The sequence below is a fragment of the Tupaia chinensis genome, unplaced genomic scaffold (assembly GCF_000334495.1).
Source record: "Tupaia chinensis unplaced genomic scaffold, TupChi_1.0 Scaffold144215_1, whole genome shotgun sequence".
Lineage (NCBI taxonomy): Eukaryota > Metazoa > Chordata > Mammalia > Scandentia > Tupaiidae > Tupaia > Tupaia belangeri.
Window position 1 is genome coordinate 13,913 of NW_006204073.1, and position 22,367 is coordinate 36,279.

The 22,367-nt window shown below is 46.6% G+C and overlaps 1 protein-coding gene across 1 annotated transcript; it reads right to left on the minus strand.

Annotated features, from left to right (window-relative positions):
* Positions 1-328: 328 nt before the first annotated feature.
* On the minus strand, positions 329-9,824 carry NPFFR1 (neuropeptide FF receptor 1). Its single transcript, XM_006166260.1, has 4 exons — positions 9,785-9,824; positions 8,735-9,049; positions 4,388-4,487; positions 329-1,265 (listed from the first exon to the last, which is right to left on the minus strand). The coding sequence occupies exons 1-4, from the start codon at positions 9,822-9,824 to the stop codon at positions 329-331; spliced, it is 1,392 nt and encodes a 463-aa protein (XP_006166322.1).
* Between the last annotated feature and the right edge of the window lie 12,543 nt (positions 9,825-22,367).

Below are 22,367 nucleotides of genomic sequence, written 5' to 3' on the forward strand. Positions count from 1 at the left end.
CCAAAATCCCAAGAGGAGAATGGAGGAAAAGGGATTGTGGTGTGGCCAACACCACTGGGAGGTGATTTCTTGCTTTCTGTCTCTCTGTCTCTCTCTGTCTCTCTGGTGAGCACACACACCCTGTAACAAAAACCTCTGCAAAAAAAAGAAAACCTATTTCCAAAGGTGGTGAGATGGTGTTTATCACACCTACCACATAGAAGGCTTCAGGAGATGTCAGCTCCTTCCCTTTCCTCTGCCTGGCTTCCACCATAGGGTGAAGGAAATAGGGAGACATCACTGACTGTGCCCACTGCCTTGGTTAAGAGAAGGGGGACATCATGGTGATCTAACTCCACACCAGGCTGCTCTCATGTGCACATCCCGTCAGGACCCTCAGGCCGGGGCCTGCCCTCCCTGGACCACCTCGGATATCCCAGGCAGGTGTAGTGAGGGGCAGATGGGAGCAGCCAGGATCCTCCTGGTGGGCCACACGCCCATTCCGCAGCAGCCAGCGGCCAGGCCGGGGCACCCCAGTGCTCGGGCCGGACTCAGAGGGCAGGCCGAAGTCGCTGGGCTGCACCTCCACGAAGACCCGTTTGCGTAGGAGCCCTCCTGGCCGCCCGGAGTAGGCCACCTTGTGATTCCCCCGCTGCTGTGGGCAGAGCTGAGCCCGAAAGGCGGCCTGGAAGCCGCGGCGAAAGTTCTCATTGAAGTAGCCATAGATGATGGGGTTGGCACTACTGTTGAAGAAGGCCAGCCAATGGGCAAAGGGGAAGGCATAGACGCTGACCAGGTGCAGCTGCGGCTCCCCGAGCTGTCCGTAGTCGATGAGCAGCAGCAGCGCCCAGAGCGGCAGCCAGGATAGCGTGAAGAATAGCGCCACCAGGACTAGCATGTGCACCACCCGTGCCTTGCGTTGGGCCACGCGCCCGCTGTCCACCTCCTCGCCGGGGCGCGCCGGCCCAGCCGCCTTGCAGAGCTTGCGGACGATGCGGGCGTACATGACCACGATGAGCGCGAGGGGCGCCAGGTAGATGTGCGAGAAGAGCACGGTAGTGTAGACCTTGCGCATGCCCTTCTCCGGCCAGGCTTCCCAGCACGAGTAGAGCGGGTAGGAGCGGTTCTGGGCGTCCACCATAAAGTGGTGCTCCTCTCGCGTGACTGTCAGCGTGACCGCCGACGGGCACATGATGAGCAGCGCCAGGGCCCAGATCACCGCGATGGTGATCAGCGCCTTGCGCAGGGTCAGCTTCTCCCGGAAAGGGTGCACTATGCAGCGGAACCTGCAGCCGGGAGAGAGAGAGGCAGGGTCTGGGCGGGTCTAGGGTCGCAGTGAGAAGAGCTAAGCCAGGTTGCAGGCAGATGGGATGTGGACTTGACTTTGCTCATAGCACCTAAGTAGCAGCGAGGGACAACTCGGACGTCAGCGAGATCGTTTGCAAGGGACCTGGTGTCACCCATGGAGGAGCTGCTCGTCTGACTCAGTAGGCAAGGAACAAGGGCGCAGAACAGGACATGAGAGAGAGAGAGAGTGGAGAGTGTACGGTGGGAGAGACGAGACCAGCCTGGAGCCTGGCCCCAGCGGCTTGAGAAGAACGCGCTGGGCATATGTGTGTGCATGCCCCTAATCCCAACTGGGTGGAGAAGTGGGAGAGAAGGAATTGCAGTGTGACCACGCCTCACTGGGGCTGCTTTTCCCACTCTCTCCCTGTTTCAATGTCTCTCTGGTGAGCGCATGCATCCTTGCTCAACTGAAAGAGAGAGTGCCAAGTGTGGGAATAATGAATCTGTGTACTGATTAGCCAGCAGCCAGCAGAGCAGCCCGGACACTCTGTGCCATTTCACAGATGAAGCCCAGAAATATTTTTGAATAACTGATATTTTTTTCAAATATTTTTGACTAAATGGGCACTCTGTCCTTAAGTAGGCTGATTAGGGGTACCAAAGAATACAACTTTTAGCTATTTATGGATTCTCCAGAAAACCTTGGGAGGTCACAGATAGAGCCTATGTGACGAGCTGCCAGGGTCGTCTTGGCCAGTGTCCTAGTACCTCCACCAGGTTAGGACAAATCTGCCCCATTCATTCCCTTGGCAAAACATCCCAGCACAATTATTCTTTTACCCTTAATTTATAGATGAGGAAATTGGGACTGAGTTGTGTTAGCAACTGACTCAAGGGCACACAGCTAGCAAGTAGCCCAGACCACCCTTGAGCCCAGATGTGTCTCGCTCTGCTATGCCACATAGGCCCGTGCCATCAACCCTTACTATGCATTAGACACTCTTGACACATAAAACATCAAAAACAAAACAAAAAACTATTTCCCTGGGCTGAAGATTCCAATCTAATTCGTGTAGGAAGGAGGTATAGGGCTATTTAGCATGCACTAAAATCCAGGTGTAGAGCTGGCGTCCAACCAAGTGCCCTTTCCACTTCGCTGTGCCCTGCCCTCCTGCTACCCACCCTTTCCCAGCCAACAGCCTGACTCAAGCTTTCTTGTCTCTGCCTGTAGGACTCTGCCCTTCTAGCTTCGCAGTGTCACACACTCAAGGAATCTCCAGAGACGGGACCAGTGGATGGGATGGTGTAACGGTTACGTCACTGGACTCCCACGTAGTGAATTTCAGTTTGAGTCCTGGCCTAAAACTCATGCCCAAAATCTTGAGAGGAAAATGGAGGAGAAGGGATTGCAGTGTGGCCATCCCCCAGGGGTGATATCTCGCTTTCTGTCTCTCTGTCTCTCTGATGAGTGCATGCACCCTATAGCAAAAATTTCTTTAAAAAAATAAAAAGAAAAGGAAATCTCCAGAAAACAAACAATTTTTAAAGTGCATAGTATTGACTGTAAAGTGTGAAAGTAGTTAATGGGTGGAGGAGAATCCTGGGGTAGTCCAGGAAGGTTTTCTGGAGGAGGTGGGACTTGAAAACTGTGAGAGCAGTTAGACATTCTCCAATTATTTGACAAAGATAATGAAACAAAGGTCAAGGACTTTTGCCAGTCACTCAACTAATTAGTAGACAGAAAGGAACTCAGCTGCCTATTTCTGTGGGTTTTAAAAATTCTGGGTTTTTTTGGTTTTGTTTTTACAAAAATTCTCTCTCCACCTCTGGGAGCAGAAGTGGAGAGCAAATGAGCACTGGATTCTGGAAAGGGCAGGATAAGAAGCGCCTGTGCTGGGGAGAGGACAAAGAGGAGGTTGTGGGTGTTTGAAAGAAAGATAATAATATTAAGCGCTGACATTTGAACTCTGAGCCAGGAACTGTGCAAACATGTCACAAGCAGAAGCTCGGGCCCAGCCATGGTGGCCTGATGGTAGCATGCTGCTCCACAAAGCTGAAGCCATATAGAAAACTGGTCTCTGGTTCCTGAGTCGGCCTGTACATGCCTGGTGCACGTGTGTGTGCCCTTGATCCTGGCTGGCTGTGAGGGCTAGGAGAGGACTGCGCCATGTGATCCCATGGAAGGTCCTTGTCTTTTTCTCTGTCTGTTTCTCTCTCTTTCTCATGAAAGAAAGAAAGAAACTTAAAAAAAAAAAAAAAGTATAGAAAGCAGAAGCTCACTGAAGCCTCCTGATCACGATTTGCCATCTGTGAAATGGGTAAGTAGGTTATTTACCATTTTTAGAGAGGTGACTACAGAAGCTCAGAGTAGTTAAGCTATTTACCCAACATCAGATGGCTAGGCGGTGATGAGGACTAAAACCTCCAGCTTGTCTGCCTGCCTCCTGTTCCCTGGGGCAAAGCACCAGAGAGAGCCCTCTTCACTAAAGATGCTAAGGGTGAGGGGACATATTGCAGTGCAATGGGGAAGATTCACAGCTTCAGGGCTTTGTTGTCTGCAAGCCTCATGACCCCAGCTGTCTTTCATACCTGTGGCCACATAAGCACATCCAGGCTTATCTGGTGGAATCTGAAGTCAAAATATCACAGTGGCCAGCGATGGGTTGAGCGAGGGATTAAGGCCTTTGCTGCCAGGAACCAGCAAGGGGGTTGTGGGGTAGAATGAAGGAACAGCAGAACCCTTCCATCCCCAGTCATATCAAACTCACCCTGTGAACTGGCTCTGCTGGGCCTGGCCCCCTGGCTCAGGCTTACCCATAGCAGCACTCCTGCTACCCAGAAAACAAAGACTGCCCTCAAACTCCTCGCCAGCCTCAGAAATCCCAACCAAACCTCCTTAGGAGCTGCTTCCAGGTCTGCCAGAGGAAGCAGTGGTGTCCTCAGCAGGTCCCCCATGTCTAGAGGACAGCTGGCTTTATGCCCTGTCCCTCTGTGGCTCAGGACTCAGCCAGGCCCGCCCTGAGCAGCACCAGCCATCCAGCCAGCCCAGCACTGCAGCAGTGGCTCCTCTTAGTGCTGGGCCCAGCTGGCCCAGGGATAATCCAGCCAGGAAACGTCTTACCTTTCCACAGCGATGGCCACCAACGTGAAAACAGAGGCGGACACGGACATGCCCTGCACCAGGCCGCTCATCTTGCACGTGGCATTGTCGAAGGGCCACCCTGCAATGACAGAGTCAGAGATGCCAACCCCCCAAGAAGTAGAGACCTCAGGCCATCTAAGCCAGATGCTCTCTGAAGCTTAGATCTTTCCTCCATGTCCCACTGGAGGTCATCCAGCCTCTGTTTGCACACTTCCAACAATGTGGAACTGACCAGCCCTTGACCACAAGGATGGTTCTGACCACTAGGGAGGCATTCTCTACATTCACCAGTGATTTCTCTGGCTACGCAGTTACTAAGTACCAGGCACAAATTCAGTCCTCACAACAACCCCACTATTAGCATCCCGGTTGTAGGTGAGAAAACTGAGGGGAAGATTCATTAGTCTCTCCACGGCTAAATCATTATGGACTCCTGGTGAGGGTCAGGCCTTAGGGTGGGGGAGTAAGTGCCATGGCAAGTCAGCACTGCTACAGACAGCAGGCTGGTTCTGTTCTGGCAAAACATGTATGTGCAACTCTGACCCAGCAACGCCTCTCCTCAGTTCATATCCCAAAGATATGCCCCCTATGGGCCAGAAAGCACTGCAATCACTGCTATTTGTAATGATGGAGTTGGAGGCAGTTCACAACAAACAAACAAACAAAGCAAAACAAAACACCTGGTTGGTTGTATCTGCCACTTTTTTGTGGTGTAAATCTCCCTACGGGACAAAGTTCAAAGTAACCACCTGATGTCACTAAGCACAGGCAGTTGAGAAGAAATGTGCACAGTTGGCTCTTGTGAGCCAGCTCTCCTTCCCTAGTAGGTAGAGGCTACTTGCTGTCCACCCCTGGGAGACTGGAGGGTGGAATGTGGTAGACGCACATCAGGGAGTACCAGGCAGCAACTAGAAGCAACAGATCAGATGCACACATGGCAACACGACTAGAAGGCAGAGTGAAAAAGTAAGAAACAGAGTGGGATCTCGGACACAAAACCATCCGCTTAAACTAATGAGATAGCCCCAAGGATAACTAGCAAAATGCTGACACAGAAAAATCCTGGCACAGAAAAAATATGAGGGGGCACCAGCCCACCAGACATGAAGATAGACTGTCAGACCTCTATAATTAAACCAGGTGCATAAATAGACAAATGGGCTAGAACAGGATAGAAAGCCCAGCAATATATTCATGCACAGTAGAAATCAGTACATGATAAAGATGGCATCTGAAACCACTATGGCAAAGACTGACTTTTAAATAAATGGTGCACTGTCAATAGGGTAGTCATTTGAAATGAGATAAAATTAGATCCATGTCTCACATCATACATAAGGACAAACTGCAAGTGGAGTAGAGACCTAAATGCAAAAAATAAAAGTGTACCAGTTGGGGCTGGCAGGTAGCATAGTGGTTAAGGTGCTGGACTTCCACATAGCTGACTGCAGTTCAGGTCCCTGACCTGGCGGCTTGCTTTCTCACTTTCCCTTTCTCTCTATGTGTGTCTGTTCTGGTCAAATTAAAAAATGATAATAACAAATAAAATTAAATAAATAATTCTTTTTAAAAAACTATACAAGTACTAGGAAAACAATGGGTGTGTTTTTCTTTAACCAATGTATAGGGAAAGGCTTTTTAATTATGTTTCAAAATCCAGAGGCAATAAAAGTAAACATAGATAAATAGAGCTGTATGAAATATTTTAATTGCATAGCAAAAAAAAAAAAAAAAGTCAAAGACACAACTGACAGCCTGAGAGAAAATATTTACAACATATACCACAAATTGCCTTTACCCCAATGTATGAACAACTCATAAAAATCGAAGGGCAAAGGACTGAAAACACAGAAAAGTATGAAAAGACATAAACAATGTACAAAAGAGATCTGAAAATTGCCCTTAACCATATGGAAAAAATGTTCAGACCTCATTTATAATTTTTAAAAATGCAAATGACCATGGCAAGGCTGTGGAGGAATAAGCACTGTTAGACACTGCTGGTAGGAATGCAAACTGACACAACCTGCTGGAGAAGAATTGGGCAATACCTAACAATACCTGCATAGGCTTTACCACCTGACTGTCACTTTCTTTCTGGTAAGCTACCCTGAGTATATATCTCCAACAATATAAAATACATATGCCATTTTAGCACTGTTTGTAATTGCAAAATATTAGCACTAACCTATGATATTTACTCATATGAAGAAATGGTTGAATAAAATATGGTACATCCACATTATTATATTACAGTATTATGCATATGTGGTATGTATTATATGTATTACAGTATTATAAAGTAAAAAGACTTAAGAAGACCTCTATGGGTTGATATGGAGGGATTTTTACAAAGTTCAAAGACTGTCTATAGTATATTACCCTTTGCATAAGAAAGAAGGAGATTTAAGAAAATATATATTTATCTTTTCATTTCTCATTGAAGAAATACTCACTTCTCATAAGAAACTATACACTTCTCATTTAATAAATAAACACCTATCTTGCCATAAGAAAATATACACTTATCATTCTCATATTACAAAACAAATACAGGAAGATAAATCAGAAAATAATGAGATTGGCTACTATACAGGGAGAGGGTAAGACTGGGGTGGACATGACTCCTTCTCCCCCTCACTGCAAATGCGGCTATTGGTCTCAACACCAAGCTGCAGAGAGCTCCTGGGAGCTGCTGGGAGCTGCTGGGAGCTCTGAGCTCCAAGTCTGCAGGCCCAGATCTTTAGGGATCTTTATAACTCTGGAAACCAGTCCCACCCATGTAGAGTCTCACATCAGCAGAACCACAATCTAAAACAGGAAGCCCCATTGCACAAGAAAGAGTAAATGACAGGGCCCGCTGGTATGTATTATATGTATTACAGTATTATAAAGTAAAAAGACTTAAGACCTCTATGGGTTGATATGGAGGGATTTTTACAAAGTTCAAAGACTGTCTATAGTATATTACCCTTTGCATAAGAAAGAAGGAGATTTAAGAAAATATATATTTATCTTTTCATTTCTCATTGAAGAAATACTCACTTCTCATAAGAAACTATACACTTCTCATTTAATAAATAAACACCTATCTTGCCATAAGAAAATATACACTTATCATTCTCATATTACAAAACAAATACAGGAAGATAAATCAGAAAATAATGAGATTGGCTACTATACAGGGAGAGGGTAAGACTGGGGTGGACATGACTCCTTCTCCCCCTCACTGCAAATGCGGCTATTGGTCTCAACACCAAGCTGCAGAGAGCTCCTGGGAGCTGCTGGGAGCTGCTGGGAGCTCTGAGCTCCAAGTCTGCAGGCCCAGATCTTTAGGGATCTTTATAACTCTGGAAACCAGTCCCACCCATGTAGAGTCTCACATCAGCAGAACCACAATCTAAAACAGGAAGCCCCATTGCACAAGAAAGAGTAAATGACAGGGCCCGCAGGTGGCATGGTGATTAAGGCACTGGACACTCCCACACGGCCGACCACAGTTCAAGTCCTGGACCTGGTAGTTCATGTTCTCATTTTCCCTCTCTCTCTCTCTCTCTCTCTCTGTGTGTGTGTGTGTATGTGTATTTCTCACTGGTCAAATTAAAATAAATGAATGAATGAATAAAATTAAATAATTCCTTTAAAAAAAAAAGAGTAAATGACAGTGGCATCATTCTGCCATCTGCAGGGTGCACAAGCAGAAATTTAGAGGCCAAGTGGTCTAGTTCTGCCTGAATGCCTTCTACCAGCTCTCTACTAAGTGGCTGGTCAGTCTCTAGACAGGAGACAGGAAACTCATTACTTACAGGGCAGTCTCTTCTATGGAAGAACAGCACGAATGAGTGAATTCTTAGGTCCTGCTTACTCAGTGGAAATGGACCTCCCCACCACTTCTTCCCACTGGTTCTAGTTCTGCTCATGGGAGTTACGTGGGGTAGTATAGTAATAAAACCCAAGGTTATGAAGATGTGGGCCTTTGCACTCATCAGCTGGTGACTACTGACCAATTCCTTGACTACTCTGAGCATGTTTCTTCATCCATAAAATGGAGTTAATAATGATGCATACGTCATTAGATTGCTGGAGGATTCATTAAGATAATACATGAAAAGTAGCATAATGCCTGGCACAATGAACATGATTAATTCATTGGATCTATGATCTCTAGTCCACTTGCTCAGCCACAACGCTATCTTGGAAGTTTGAGACAATAGCATCTTTGTAGGGAGGCCAGCCCAGCAGTGAGGCCTGTCTTCCAAGCTTCGCCCTGGTTGAGAAGTAGAGGTGGGATCAGGAGACACACATGCTGTCACTGCCCAAACTCACCAGTGATGAGGTTGTCCACGAGAGTGGTGGGCATGCAGAAGATGCCCACCAGCAGGTCACTGACAGCTAGGTTGAGGATGAACATGTTGGTGACGGTGCGCATGTGCCGGTTCTTAAGCACAATGAGGCAGACCAGGGCATTGCCCACCATGCAGAGGAGGAAGATAAGCACGTAGGCCACAATAAACATGGCTGCCACTGGGGACGAGTGCTGGTAGTAGGACGAGAAGGTGAGGTTCACAGTGTGGGCAGTCTCAGTGTTATTCCCATTCCGACTTGGGGACCAGCTGCCACTGGGAAGCTGGAAGGACTGCCCTAGGACCAAAGAAGCATAGGAATCAAGACCAGGTAAAGAAGAGGTGACTGACTTCTCACCATTCTGAGACCTTCTATATGCTAAACCCTCATCTGGTACCCCAAGCATGTGCCAACTCCAAGTATAACCGGGTGTGCTGATCTAAGATTTTCAACCCACAATCACTCAAACCCTGATCTCATTCTGCACACCCTATCTTGCCCATGACTCATTCCCCAATACCAGGTATTTTCTACCAACACACCCACACGGATGCCCGCACACACATCTAGGCTCTATCCTTCTAGGCCCTGCTCTGTGCCCCAGAGGCTAAACTCTAAGGACTGCATCACCTAGGTCCCCTTGCCCTCTAGCTTCCGGATGGGTTCAGCCAATGGGAGGCCCCAGAGGAGATGAAAGGGCAGAAGAGAGAGGACAGGGAATTTCTTTCCTATTTCCTTGCCTGGTCCAGTTGTGCCAGCAGCAGTCTTTTTCAAAGGTCATCATCTCTGTTGCGTGGCTCCTCTTCTTTGGCTCTAGTCCCTTCCAGGGTACAGTAGCATGGACCCCCTCCATGTACCAACAGGCCTGCCTGCCGATGGCAAAGGCTTGCTGTGGTTGCTTGTCCCTGAGTACTCTCCCTCACTGATCCTCTGCTCCCTTTTCTCCCCTCTGTAAAGTCTTCCATTAAATCCTCTTCATCTAAACACTTCTGAGTGCTCCACCTGTTTTTATGTGGGACTCAACTAATATACCCCCTGAATCTTTGACATCCCTCCTCCTCATCTCTTCCATGGACTTTTAGTTGTGAAAGAAAAGAAGACAGTAAAGAGGGCCATAGTCTAGTGCTTAAGGTAGCTGGATTCTATATGGCTGACCAAATGGTTCGAGTCCTGGACCGGGAGGCTTGAGTAACACATCCAGCACATGCGCACACATACCGCAAGTCCCAAGAGGATGGAGGAGGAATTGCAGAGTGACCACTCCCCACCGGAAGTGCTTTCTTCCTCTGTATCTGTCTCTGTCTCTCTGTCTCTTTATGGTGAGCATACATACTCTCTGGCAAATTACAAAAAGAAGAAGGAAGAAGAAAAAGAAGTAACTAGCTATTCCATCTGTATAGTATTTAACAAAGCATTTCCATCTCTCTCCTTTTTTTAAAGAATTATTTATTTGTTATCATTATTTTTTTCAATTTTGACCAGAGACAGACAGAGAGAGAGAGAAGAGAGAGACAGAGAGCAAGCTGACAGGTCTGGGACTTGAACTGCGGTTGGCCGTGTGGGAGTCCAACACCCTTAACCACTATGCCACCTGCCAGCGTCTATCTCTTATTTAACCCCTGAGCCACCCCACAGTGCAGGCAGGTTAGGTATTAGCTCTATTGAAATGCAGGTCACAGAGGTCCCAGGACCTGCTCAAGGACCCACAGGAAGTATGCGGCAGAGTCGACCCTGCTTTGTGTGTCTCTGACTCAGGACCAAACTTCAGTTGTTTCACTAGCCGTGTTTTGAAGGGAGCAGCTCTGTGTCCAACCGCTGCTCTTCTGGGAAGTCATTAGTTGTGGTGACTCACAATGTTGTTTCATAAACTCTCTTCTTGTCTTCCTCTGGGGCCAAATGCTGCCCGTTTCAGGGGACAAAGAGTCTCTGAGGAGTCTTTCTGTCACACCCAGAGCTCACTAGCCACTGGTCTAGAGGCCCACTGGAGGATTGGAACCAAGAGTCTAGACATGCTGTGGGGAGTAGGGCCAACGAGCTGGTACTATCCAGGCTGCAGGGACCAGCATGTATAATAGCCGGCCTCTGGCATGAGGGCAGGGGTCCTGCTGGTGGAGGTAAGGACTTGGAAACTTCAGGTGCATCATATTCCCTTGCTGAGGCCTTCCAAGGACTTTCAATTGCGCTCAAACATCTTTTTTTTTTTTTTTAATTGGCAGAGGGTGTGGGTGTGCTCACCAGAGAGAGAGAACAAGAACTCCCCAATGAGGTGGTCATATTGCAGTCCTTTTTCCTCCACTTCTCCTTTCTCCCAGAATTTTGGGCACACAAGCACTCACACCCAGCATCTTTTTCAAGTTGCTGAGTCTAGGATTCAGTCTTTCTTAGGTGAATGGTGGTTGGCCATGTGGGATCTGACTCTCTTAACCATTGTGCTATGAAGCCTGCACTCAGATATCTTTATTTTAACACAAAAATGTCAAACATGTACAAAAGAGAATATTATAGTAAACAGATACAAGAATATAAAGTTCAATGAACCATCTGTACTCCAACTGTCTTCAACAATGACCAACTCACGGCCAATCCTGTTTTATCCACACCCCCTACCTCTCTTTGGGCTATTTTTTAAATAATTATTTTATTTAACTTTATTTTATTATTATTATTATTATTAATTTGACCAGAGAGGGATAGAGAGAGAGGAGAGAGAAAGTGATAAAGCAAGCCACTAGGTCCAGGATGCAAACCACAGTCAGCCATGTGGGAGTGCAGTGCCTTAAACCACCATGCCACCTGCTGGTCCCTCTTTGGGCTATTTTAAAGCAAATAACAGATGTCACTTCTTTTCCATACATATTTCAGTTTGTACCTCTAAAAAATAATAACTTTTGAATAAATATTTACTTATTATTATTATTTTTTAAATCACCAATGAAAGACAGAGAGAAAGAGAGGGAAAGTAAGAAAGCAAGCCGCCAGGACTGGGACTTGAACTGTGATTTGGGAGTCCAGCGCCTTAACCATCAAGCCACCTGTTGTCCCCAATAACTTTTTAAAAAAAAAAAACAAGATGTGTTCACATCATGACCAAATCTAACAAATTAATAATTATGTTATACTAGCAAATATTTGGCATCAAAATATCAGCATTCAAACTTTAGTGTTATGGCACTGTGACTTGGCAGTCTGGGTGGTCTTTCTGCAGGCCTCCCTTAGGATCACTCATGTGGCTGTAGACAGGGCTCCACTGGGCTGGAAGGTCTTTCTCACATGGCCAATAGTTAGTGCTTGCTGTTGGCTAAGGTGTCTCAGTCCTTCTTCACATGGCCTCCCATTTTGCAGGAGGCTGGACTGGGCTTCTTCAGAGAATGGTGGGTTCAGGGTTCCAAGAGAACAAGAGAAGAAGCTACAAGCTTCCTAAGACCAGGCTCCAGAATTTTCGTATCACTTCTGCGGTATTCATTGGCCAAAGCAAGTCACAAGGGCAGCTCAGATTCAGCAAATGAAAAACAGTTTCTACCTCTTGACAGAAAGGATTAACTTGCAACATTAACTTGCAAAAGGGGTGTGGACATGGGAATGAAATTCACTAAGGTCAAGTTATTATAAAATCTATCACCCTCCCCGTATTTCATTTGACTGACATGGCTCTTAACTCTTTTAGTCGACAGCTCTCTTTCCCCCTTTGCAATTTGCCGTACAAACTGAATCATTTGTGGACTGGACTTTGCTATTTGACATGTTCTGTTCTCTGTCCCCAGTGTTTCCTGTAAGTGGTAGGTAGACCTAGAGGCTTGTTCAGATATGTCTAGCGGTCTCTCTCTGCGGTGCTGAGCTTCATCAGCGGGCTCATTCTCCATTGTCAAGGCCCCCTCATCTTTTCACCTGAGAATTTCAGCAGCAGCTAACTCACTGCATAGACCTTCTCATCGCATTTCAAATACAATCTGCATTCTTTACCGCGGCCTCCAAGATGCAGCTGGGTTGATCCTTGTTGACCTCCCTGGCTTCACCCAGAGCTACTTTCCTCTCTGTCCATGAGGTTCTGGTCACTTTGACACCCTCTTGACCCCCTACATCCCTCGCTTTTCCCCTTACTTGTCCTCCTTTACCTCTCAGGTTAAATGCTGTCTTCCCAGAGAAGGACAATTTGTTTAAAGTAGGTGCCCCACTGTTATTTTTCACAGTGTTGTGTTTAGGTTCTTCAAATTATCAATATTTTGCTTGTTTGGGGGTTTATTGTCTTTTCTCCCCATGCTTGAAAGTTGGTTCCCAGAGAGCAGGGATTTTCTTGTCCTGTTGGTGGCAGTGTCCCCAGAATCTTGCCAGTGCCTGCCCACAGGAAAAGGTTCAATAAACAACCAATAGTTATGAAATGAATAAATATTTGCAGGAAAGGAAAAAGGAAGTGAAGGGGGATTGAACCACCCTCCCCCCTGCCCCAAAACTCATGTGTTGAGATTTGGTTGTGACAGGATTAATAAAGAAAAAGATAGCAAAAGAACAAATAGAGAGGCAGGGCGTTAGTGGGACACAGATATGGCTTATTACCTGTTGATGATGACATGTATAGTATTCTCAACTGGATTGGTCTGAAAAGTATTTCATGATGGGTAAAGTCTTTTTACAAGCAAAATGAGAAATAGTGATTGACTGTTTAAAAAAAATAATTGGAATAATAATAATAATGATTGGGAAAAACAATGAAAAAATATTGAATGATGAAGTGGGGAGATTCATGTCTCTGTATTGACTGACGTGCATGGCATTCCCTTTTGAAAAAGCAATGTAATACACTGTAAAGTTATATGCAATCCAATGTAATATAAACAAGATCATGATGATAATAAAAAAATTAAAAAAATAATTAATCCGACTATAGTGTTGAGAGGCAGGGCCTTTGAGAGGACATTAGGATTAAGGTACTCAGGGCAGGGCCTCCATGGTTGACTCCCGGTGTGTTTATAAGGTGAGGGAATGAGACAGACACACAGACACAGATGCACACATCCCTGCTCTCTACCCGGTTGAGATACAGCCAGAGGACCCTCACCAGATGTGGCCCTGGCCCCTGAACTACTGAACTACTAAACTATGAGCTGAACAAACCTCTATTCTCTTAAATTACTCAGGCCCAGGTATTTTCTTTTATTAGCAACAGAAAGGACCGGAACATGGGTCTTGACACCAGTGACAGGGTCCTGCTTAAAGCAGGCAGTGGTAGTGTTGCGAGGTCTCCAGGCCCCTCCAGAAAGACCCACATGAGAGGTATCACCCATCACAGTGCCTGCTGAGCCCACGCAGCTCACCCCTGAATCAGTCCCCATGACAATCTGTGGGTGTGGCTGTGTTAAGGGCATTGCTAGAGGACATTGCCAGAACCCTTCAGGCTTAGACTCCGGTCTGTCTGTTTCTCCCACTGCCCTTCCCCTGGCTCTCAAGCGCTCTTACTCCAAAGTCCTTCCTGAGGAAATATCTGGGAGTAACCTTGCCCATCTCTAGAGCCTCAGCTAGCCTGGCATCTGCCTCTGGCCTTAACCCAGCTTCCAGCACTGCATATGAATCCTTTGTGGAGAAGGAAAAACTTCCTGGCAATTCCCCTGGATGGGGGCAAGCAGGCCTCCCATTCTACCTGGGCTCCATGCTAGCAGCCAGACAGCTCATTAATGTCCTGGTCTTGTCCTTACTGGAATCTGCAGGTGCCCTTGTGGTTACATGATGTGAAATTTCATCCGATGAACCCAATTAGGCCATTCCCCTACTGCGGAAACTTCCTGGAGGTCTGGGATGTAGTCATGGTTGTCTCCAGGGCACTAGGATGATCTCAGAGATCCAGGCTACCAAAGCCTGGGGCTGGGGAGAAAATCAGGGTGTGGTCCCTCACCAGCAGCATCAGAGTCACAAAAAACTTAGAAACCAAAGTCCTCCAGCCTCCTCCTGACTTAGGGACCCAGAAACCCTGTGTGCTAGAGCCCAGCTATCCCTATTTTAAAAGTTAAAGCATCCTCTGTTGGGATCAGCAGATGGCATAATGGTTACACAGCTGGATTCCCATCGCAGTTCAAGTCCTGGACCTGGTGACTTAAAACTCACACTGGGTGCATATGCATGCACACCCAAGATTCCAAGGGAAGAATAGAGGAGAAGGGATTGGAGAGTGGCCATCCCCTCCCTTCCCCAGCAGATGATTTCTCACATTCTGTCTCTCTGTCTTTGGCAAGTGCACACACGCTATAGCAAAATCTCTCAAAAAATAAAAATAAAAAACAAAGCAACCTAGGGGGCCAGCAGATAGCATGGTGTTTAAGGTACTGGATCTCACATAGCTGACTCCACATTTTGAGTCCCAGATCCAGCCACCTGAAAAACACACCACGTACATGTGCATGCGAGCCCAAAATTCCACGAAGAGAGGGGCAGAGAAGGAACTGCAGCATGGTCATCCCCTCTGGAGGGTGATTTCTCACATTCCCTCTCTGTATCTCTCTCTTTCTCTCGGGCCAGTGCACACACCCTATGGCAAAAAACAAACAAACAAACATAAGTAAGCAAGAAAAAAATCTGTATTTAAGAAAAAAAAAAGTTAGAGAATACTCCAGTGATTTTCATGGCACTGCATTTAAGAACCGCAGAACTGAGGGACCTGGGCCTTCTCGTGGATACACAGAAGTGGACTAGGACCTGCTGGTGGATACACAGACTGGGAACACCCAGCTCTCCTTCCTGCCTCCTCACCTCTGTGGGAGCTCAGCATTCTCAACCCAGAAAAAGAAGCCCAGCCACTCCCAGCTGCGACCTGGGGAAGGTGATGACAGGTCTCTGGGAATCAAATTTCTCCTGATAAACTAGAGATGAGTAAACACCTAGAGGGGCTGTGGAGAGGCTCAGCGAGTAAACAGTGAAAAGAACTTGGAGTCGCTGGTGTCCCAGTACCAACGAGAAGCAGCAGAACTGATGACATTAAATTAGACACACGATGCGGACGTAATATCCTTATAATAGTCTTAGTTTGGATTTCCCTGCAAAGCCTGAAAGATGCATGAAGCAACGCTGTGAATAAGCTTAGCTCAGTCCCACTCTGGGTGCTTTTCTGAGCTGACAGCCCTCCCGCTCATAGCTTCATCGTTATCGCCACCTGCCTGTTCGTCCTGGTAACACATGGAGGCTCAGGTTCACCCACTCAGCACTGCTGATTTAGGTGCCCCCAAATTTATGTATTGCGGAGTTACGGAGAGAAAACGGAACACCTTCGTGGTGCTGAAAGGTGGGCCTCTGGGAGTGATTAGGTGATTAGGGTAAGGCCCTCTGTTGATGCCTGCTGGGACTGTAAGGAGAGAGACGCTCTTACACCCGGGGACAGACAAAGGACATGCGCTCCTGTTCTCTCACAATATAATACCTCGCCCACAGGAAGACCCTTATGGAATGTGGACCCTGGACCCTGGACCTCCAACCTATCAGCTGAATGAGACTCTATTCTCTCTCTCTCTTTTTCAAAAAAGTATTTATTTAATCTAAAAAAATTTTTTTTTAAAATTTGCTGCAGGGTACATGTACACAACAGAGAGAGAAGAAAAGTGAGAAAGCAAGCCACCAGGTCCAGGCGGAAGTGTAGTGCCTCAACAGCCACAGCGTCTGCCGGCCCCGAGGCTCTATTTTCTTAAGTTACCCAGACTCTGGCATTTTTTGTTATTAGCAATAACAGACTAGAGCAAAGACCCCTTTCCTGAGAGCCTGCTGGGTAAACTCAGCCTGTATCTGCTGAAGGACACAACACGAGGGGCTGGCGAGAGCGCAGAGCACAGAACAGGACGAAAGGCCGATAACCACAGGAAGCACAAAGTCCGAGGTCACCGGTAATCTAAGAAATGCAATTTTGAGAGAACATTAGGGCAACCTTTCCATCGATCAGACTGGCAATGATGACGAGTGCTCAGTGAGAGCTTCCGCGCGGCTGTGTGCTACACCGGTGGCTCAGAGCGGCTCCAGCGTCCCAAGGAGGGACCTGACTCACATCCGTCCAACCGTGCTCCTTCCAGGGGTTTATCCTAAGGAACTGAACAAGGCCTACTGGTGCGGGGAAAATAGTGACCATGAGTCCTAACGGTTACGAAATAGTGTGTACATGTGTTATAAATCCATACTCCAAATAAAAAGCATGTGTGCTTGTGTGACCTGTAAATCAATAATAATAAAAAATTAACTGTGTCCACAAAGGGTGGTATTTTGTTTTTTCTTCTAACTTGCATTTGACCTTTCTTTTCTTTTGTTGAGGTGTTTGGGGTTTTGCTTATTTTAGAGAGAGATTTTTGCTACAGGGTGCTTGTGCTCACTAGATAGACAGAGAGATAGAAAGTGAGAAATCACCCCCCGGGGGAATGGCCATACCACAATCCTTTCTCCTCCAGTCTCCTTTCAGGATTTTAGGCATGCATGCACACACATCCGGCATGAGTTTAAGCTGCCAGGTCCAGGACTCAAACCATGGTCGACTAAGTGGAAGTCCAGCAACATAACCATTACACTCTGCTGGTCCCTGTTTGTTTGTTTTTGCCATAGGGTACATGCACTCACCAAAGACAGAGAGGGGGAAAGTGAGAAATTACCCTCGAAGGGGGATGGCCATATTGCAATCCCTTTTTCATTCTCCTTCTGGGATTTTGGGCATGCACACGTACACAGCAGAAGTGATTTTTCAAGCTGCTGGATCTGGGACTCAAACTGTGGTCAATCATATGGGAGTACAGCACCTTAACCACCACACCACCTGCCATTAGACCTTTCTAACAAAAGAAAACCAATACATATGATAAAGCATTGGCTATGTCAGTTATTCTCAATTCTGATTCACCTCAAAATCACCTGACCTTTTTTTTTTTCTTTTTTAGGTATTTTTGCTGTGGAACATGCATGCTTGCCAGAAAGAGAGTCAGAAAGTGAGAAATTACTCCCCAGGAGTGTGGCCACACCACAATCCCTTCTCCTCCATTCTTCTCTTGGGATTTTGGGCACACATACACGTGCACCTGGCATGAGTTTTTAAAGTCACTGTGTCTGGGACTTGAACCACAGTCAACTATGTGTGAATCCAGCGATGTAACCATTATGTCATCTAGTAGTCCCCGAATGACCTGACTTTTATCAGTACAGATCCTCCCCCACAAAACTGGATCAGAATCTCTGGGGGATAGTGTTCAGACACTGGCATTTTTAGAAACTCTCCCCAGATGATCTCCACATGCAGCTAGATCTGAGATCTAGGAATTACACAGTCCCTGTCCTCTAGATGTTCTCAGTCAGGTTTCATGGAGCTTAACATTTTGGGGTCACCAATCTCTGTAAGACTTTGATGCATTTTAATTTCTTTCATAGATGCTTTCTTCGGGCCTTCTCTTGATAGATCAAGAAATGGTCCCTTCCCTGAAGAAATTTATGGTTTTTGAAAACACTGAGTCCTCTCCCCAAAACAGCACTTGCTGTTTGACACACAGAGTTTCAGGGGAGTGGTGGGTATTCAGGATTTGGCTCACTCTGCCATTACTTCATTATCCACTGCCTCTTTTAGCATAATGATTTTTCCCTCAAAGGGGTCCACCCTCTTCCTTGAGCTCAGGTTTGAGAAATCGCCAATCAGGAGCCTGCACCACTCCTGGACAAAAGGCAGCCAATAGGATCTCTTCTGCTTTAGTTATGACTCAGTCCTAATAACTGCGCTTTTCCTTCCATGGCCTCTCATTCCCTTCCAATAGATCCCCGTGGTTGTTAAGTTAGTACCCCTTTCTGTTACTTACAACCCTAGTGTCTTGATTAAAACACAGGGGTTAAAGTTAATCATCCTTAGACTTCCTGGGGGGCTGCAGAGTTCAGGTTTAGATACCCAGGGACAGAGGAAGGGATAAAGTTGAGCAAGGATAACACCACAGACCCCCAAGGTTCCAGTTCCCCACATCGGATGTTTGCCACTCCCTGCCTTCGCTCACACTGCATCTTAATAAGTCATGTGATCTTCGATGGCGATTGCGCTAATGCAGAAGGGAAAGGAAACTGAGGATTCTCTGCATGTAAGCGGAGCTAAGGGGACATGGTGCATCCTGCTTTAAAGGAAAGGCTTGGAAACTAGTATTAAAACTGTTTCTGGGGACCACAGTGGTTATGGTGCTGGATTCCCACATGGTTGACCATGGTTCAAGTTCCGGACCTGGAGACTTGCTTACTCTTTTTCCCTCTCTTTCTCTCTGTCTCTGATGAGTACATGTGCTCTGTAGCAAATTAAAATATATAAATAAATAAAACAACAAATAAAAAAATGTTAAAACTGCTTTTGTACAGATTTTAACAGAGGGGGTATTTAGTTTGCAGTGGTTCGGGGACTGATGATAGGGAACCTAATCCTAAACACACACACACATGCACACCCTGTGCTTATATGGGAACTGGGGAGAGCCACTTCATCCCTGTGTCCTTCTTGGATTAAATGTGATAACTTGGGGTTCTTGGCACTCCCCACCTCATGGGGCTGTTACCTGGCTCACATGGTATCAGAGTAAACGACAAAGGGCCTCACAGACTGTTAGGCTGCTGCTCGACTGCACTATCTATCTGCCAGGCAGCTGTGGGCAAGTGAGATTCCAGTTCATTCCTTGGTTGTTCCAAACTCCTTTGGCAAGCTTGGGCAAGGCCCATGTTGGGAGCACTCAGGGAAGTAGAAGGTGGATGTGCAGGAGGGGATATGAAGAAGGAGGCTTTCTAAACCCTGTGATTCCCTACTGTCCCTCCTTCAGCCTGAACCAAAGGCCACCCATCTCATGCCACCATAGCAACACGGATTTTGTAGGTCCCACACTTTATTGGTGAGCAAGAGCAGGTGGGCATTCTAAGAATCATCTGGGTTGGCAAAAGCCAAAGATTTTGAGGGCTGAGTTGGGGAAAACAGGCGCACCGAACTAGCCTCTCTTCACACTATCCCTCGTTCTACTCCAAGGCCTTTTGCTTTTGTAAGCTTTCTCCAGGAGTTCTCAGGTCTTACCCATCAAAAGCTATCTTCAGGAAAGGTTCTGCTACAAATCATCTAGTCTCTCAGTCAAAACCGAACTGCTTTTGTTACAAATTAAATCCATACCCTCGGTCCAGTTAAAGAAATTCCAGACCTGGGCCAGCAAGTAGTATGGTGGTTGGGGCACCAGATCGTACATGGTTAACTTTGCTGTTTGAGGTCCATACTTGGAGGCTTGAAGAACATGTTGGGCGCATGTACATGCATGCCCAAAATCCCAAGAGGAGAATGAAAGAGACTAGATTGTGGTGTGGCCATCCCTCCTGGGGAGTGATTTCTCACTTTCTCTCTCTCTCTGTCTGTCTCTGGCAAGTGTATGTGCCCTATAGTGAAAAAAAAGAAAAAGGAAGAAAGAGAAAGATGAGAGAGAGAAAGAAACAAAAAGAAAAAACATTTCATTCCTTAGAATGTAGGGATAGAAGAGTGAGTAGAGGAGAAGAAAGGAAAGGGACAAGGCATTTTCCTATCTCTTGCTCCTGCTAAGGTTGGACATATGCCCTAGAGCTCCCTTTTTGGGTTCTATGGCTGTATACTTCCCCAGGGTCTGCCTATTCTGTCCACCTGCAGCAGTGGTCACGTTTCACTTCACACTTCAGTTAGAGTCAGATGGTTTTTCTTTCCTTTAAGTTGGAAATGCCTTAGGGGCAGAAATCATGCCTAATCAGCCCTAAATGATCCCTGCTATCTGGAATTAGAACATATAGATGATTAAAGAATGTTGATAATTAATTTAGATATTGAAGGCTATGACTTTTCCTTTAAGCACTGTTTTAGCTATATCCCGTGGGCTGGATACTGTTTTCATTACTGTTGAAATTTATACAGCATCAAGTTATCTCAGAAGGAAAATAACTGTTTCACTTTCACAGGAAAATCAAAGCCCAAAGACAAAGAGACTTTCTTTCAGAATACAGGGTGTGGCAGTATTGGAGCCCCAAGTTTGCTTGGTTCTGGGGTTTCAGGTCCATTGAATAACCTATGGTGAGTGTGAATCTCTGCTTTGGCTTTGCCACCTCTAATAATTTCTCATTCTTTCTGGGTCCAGGTCTTTGGGTGGGTGACCTCTCACCAGGCTACCTATATAGACCTCCAGTGTTCAGCCTCCCTGAGGCTCCTGCTACAAAGCTGATACCATGAATACTGCATGTCATCTAAAACCTTGCATGAAGAAGCAGGCACACACGGGAACCAGCAGTTAGCATAATGGCTATGTCGCTGGACTCCCACGTAGTCAACCGCGGTTCGCATCCCGGACCCGGTGGCTTAAAACTCACGCCGGGCACGTGTGCGGGTGTGCCCAAGATCCCGAGAGGAGAATGGAGGAGAAGGGATTGCGGCGTGACCATCCCCCCGGGGGGTGATTTCTCACTTTCTGTCTCTATGTCTCTGTCTGTCTGGCGAGCGCAAGCGCCCTATAGCGAAAACCTCTCCAAAAAAAAAAAAAAGAAGCAGGCACACAGTGACCAGGAGCAGAAGCAGGGCTTCTCTGGGCTCAACTGGAAAGTAATGGAAGAGGACACTTAATTCCTTTGGCATCCATTCTTCTCCTGCCCTACCCACAGGCCTCTCTGTCTGGAGGCTCAGCATCCCTGTCCCAAGTTACTAAGCTCTTGCTCTCTCCTCATTTCTAGCAGGATCATCTTTTAGGAAAGATTCTGATAAACCCATCCACATGGAAGAGGAAATGACTCATAAGAGCTTAAAGAGCTATTTCTCTTTTGGGTGTTTGCATCTCAAAGAGGGTTAAATTTTAAAGCAGAAGAAATAAAGCCCTGCTGGCGCCATTTTAGTTAGTTATTAGAGAGAGAAGCAAAAGCATTTGAAGAGAGACTGAATTGAATGATTTTTATGTTTGCATCATGAGTAGATCTGTTATTACTGTGTTATTAGTTCCACTCACTGTGCCTTGGTTTTCTCACAGGTCTGTTTGGACTCTATTAGTCTGGGGTGCTTGCAAAAGAATGGGCCACACAATGATTGGAATGAAAATATTTACTGTAATTATCTCCTCAAGTCACTGCTGGAAGCAGGACAGACGGCCTGCCCTCCAACACACCATGGCCCTTGTGAGAACCAGACCTGCCACTTGCCTAGCCTCTGGCTCCCCAGCAGCAGCTGAGTCCTCTCTCATTCCTCACTCCTTCCAAGACAGAAAGGTGTAGAAAGTCTTCAGGACATGCTGGATGGCTGAACTCATGGAGGCTGGAGCCCCTGGCTGTCCCAAGAATCTGGCTATTATAAATATGCAGAAAAAACCAACAGACCTGCTGTAGATCAAGCCAGGGCAAGCGGCATCTCTTGGACTTCAGTTTTATAATCTATTAGGTGGCAGAGATGCCATCTCCCTGCCCACCTCCCAGGCTGGGCGGGCAGCTCCAAGGTCATGAAGTGCTTTGTTGAAAATAATGGAAAAGCAACTCCTTCCTGGACCTCCAGGCTGTGATTCCATACTGTGCTGGAAGGAGGCCAGCTGGCTTGCTCCTCCCCACTCCTCTCTCCAGTGACCTCCTTTCCCTGCATTTCCTGCACTTTCCCTCCTTCCTCTGCACCTCCCCACAGGTA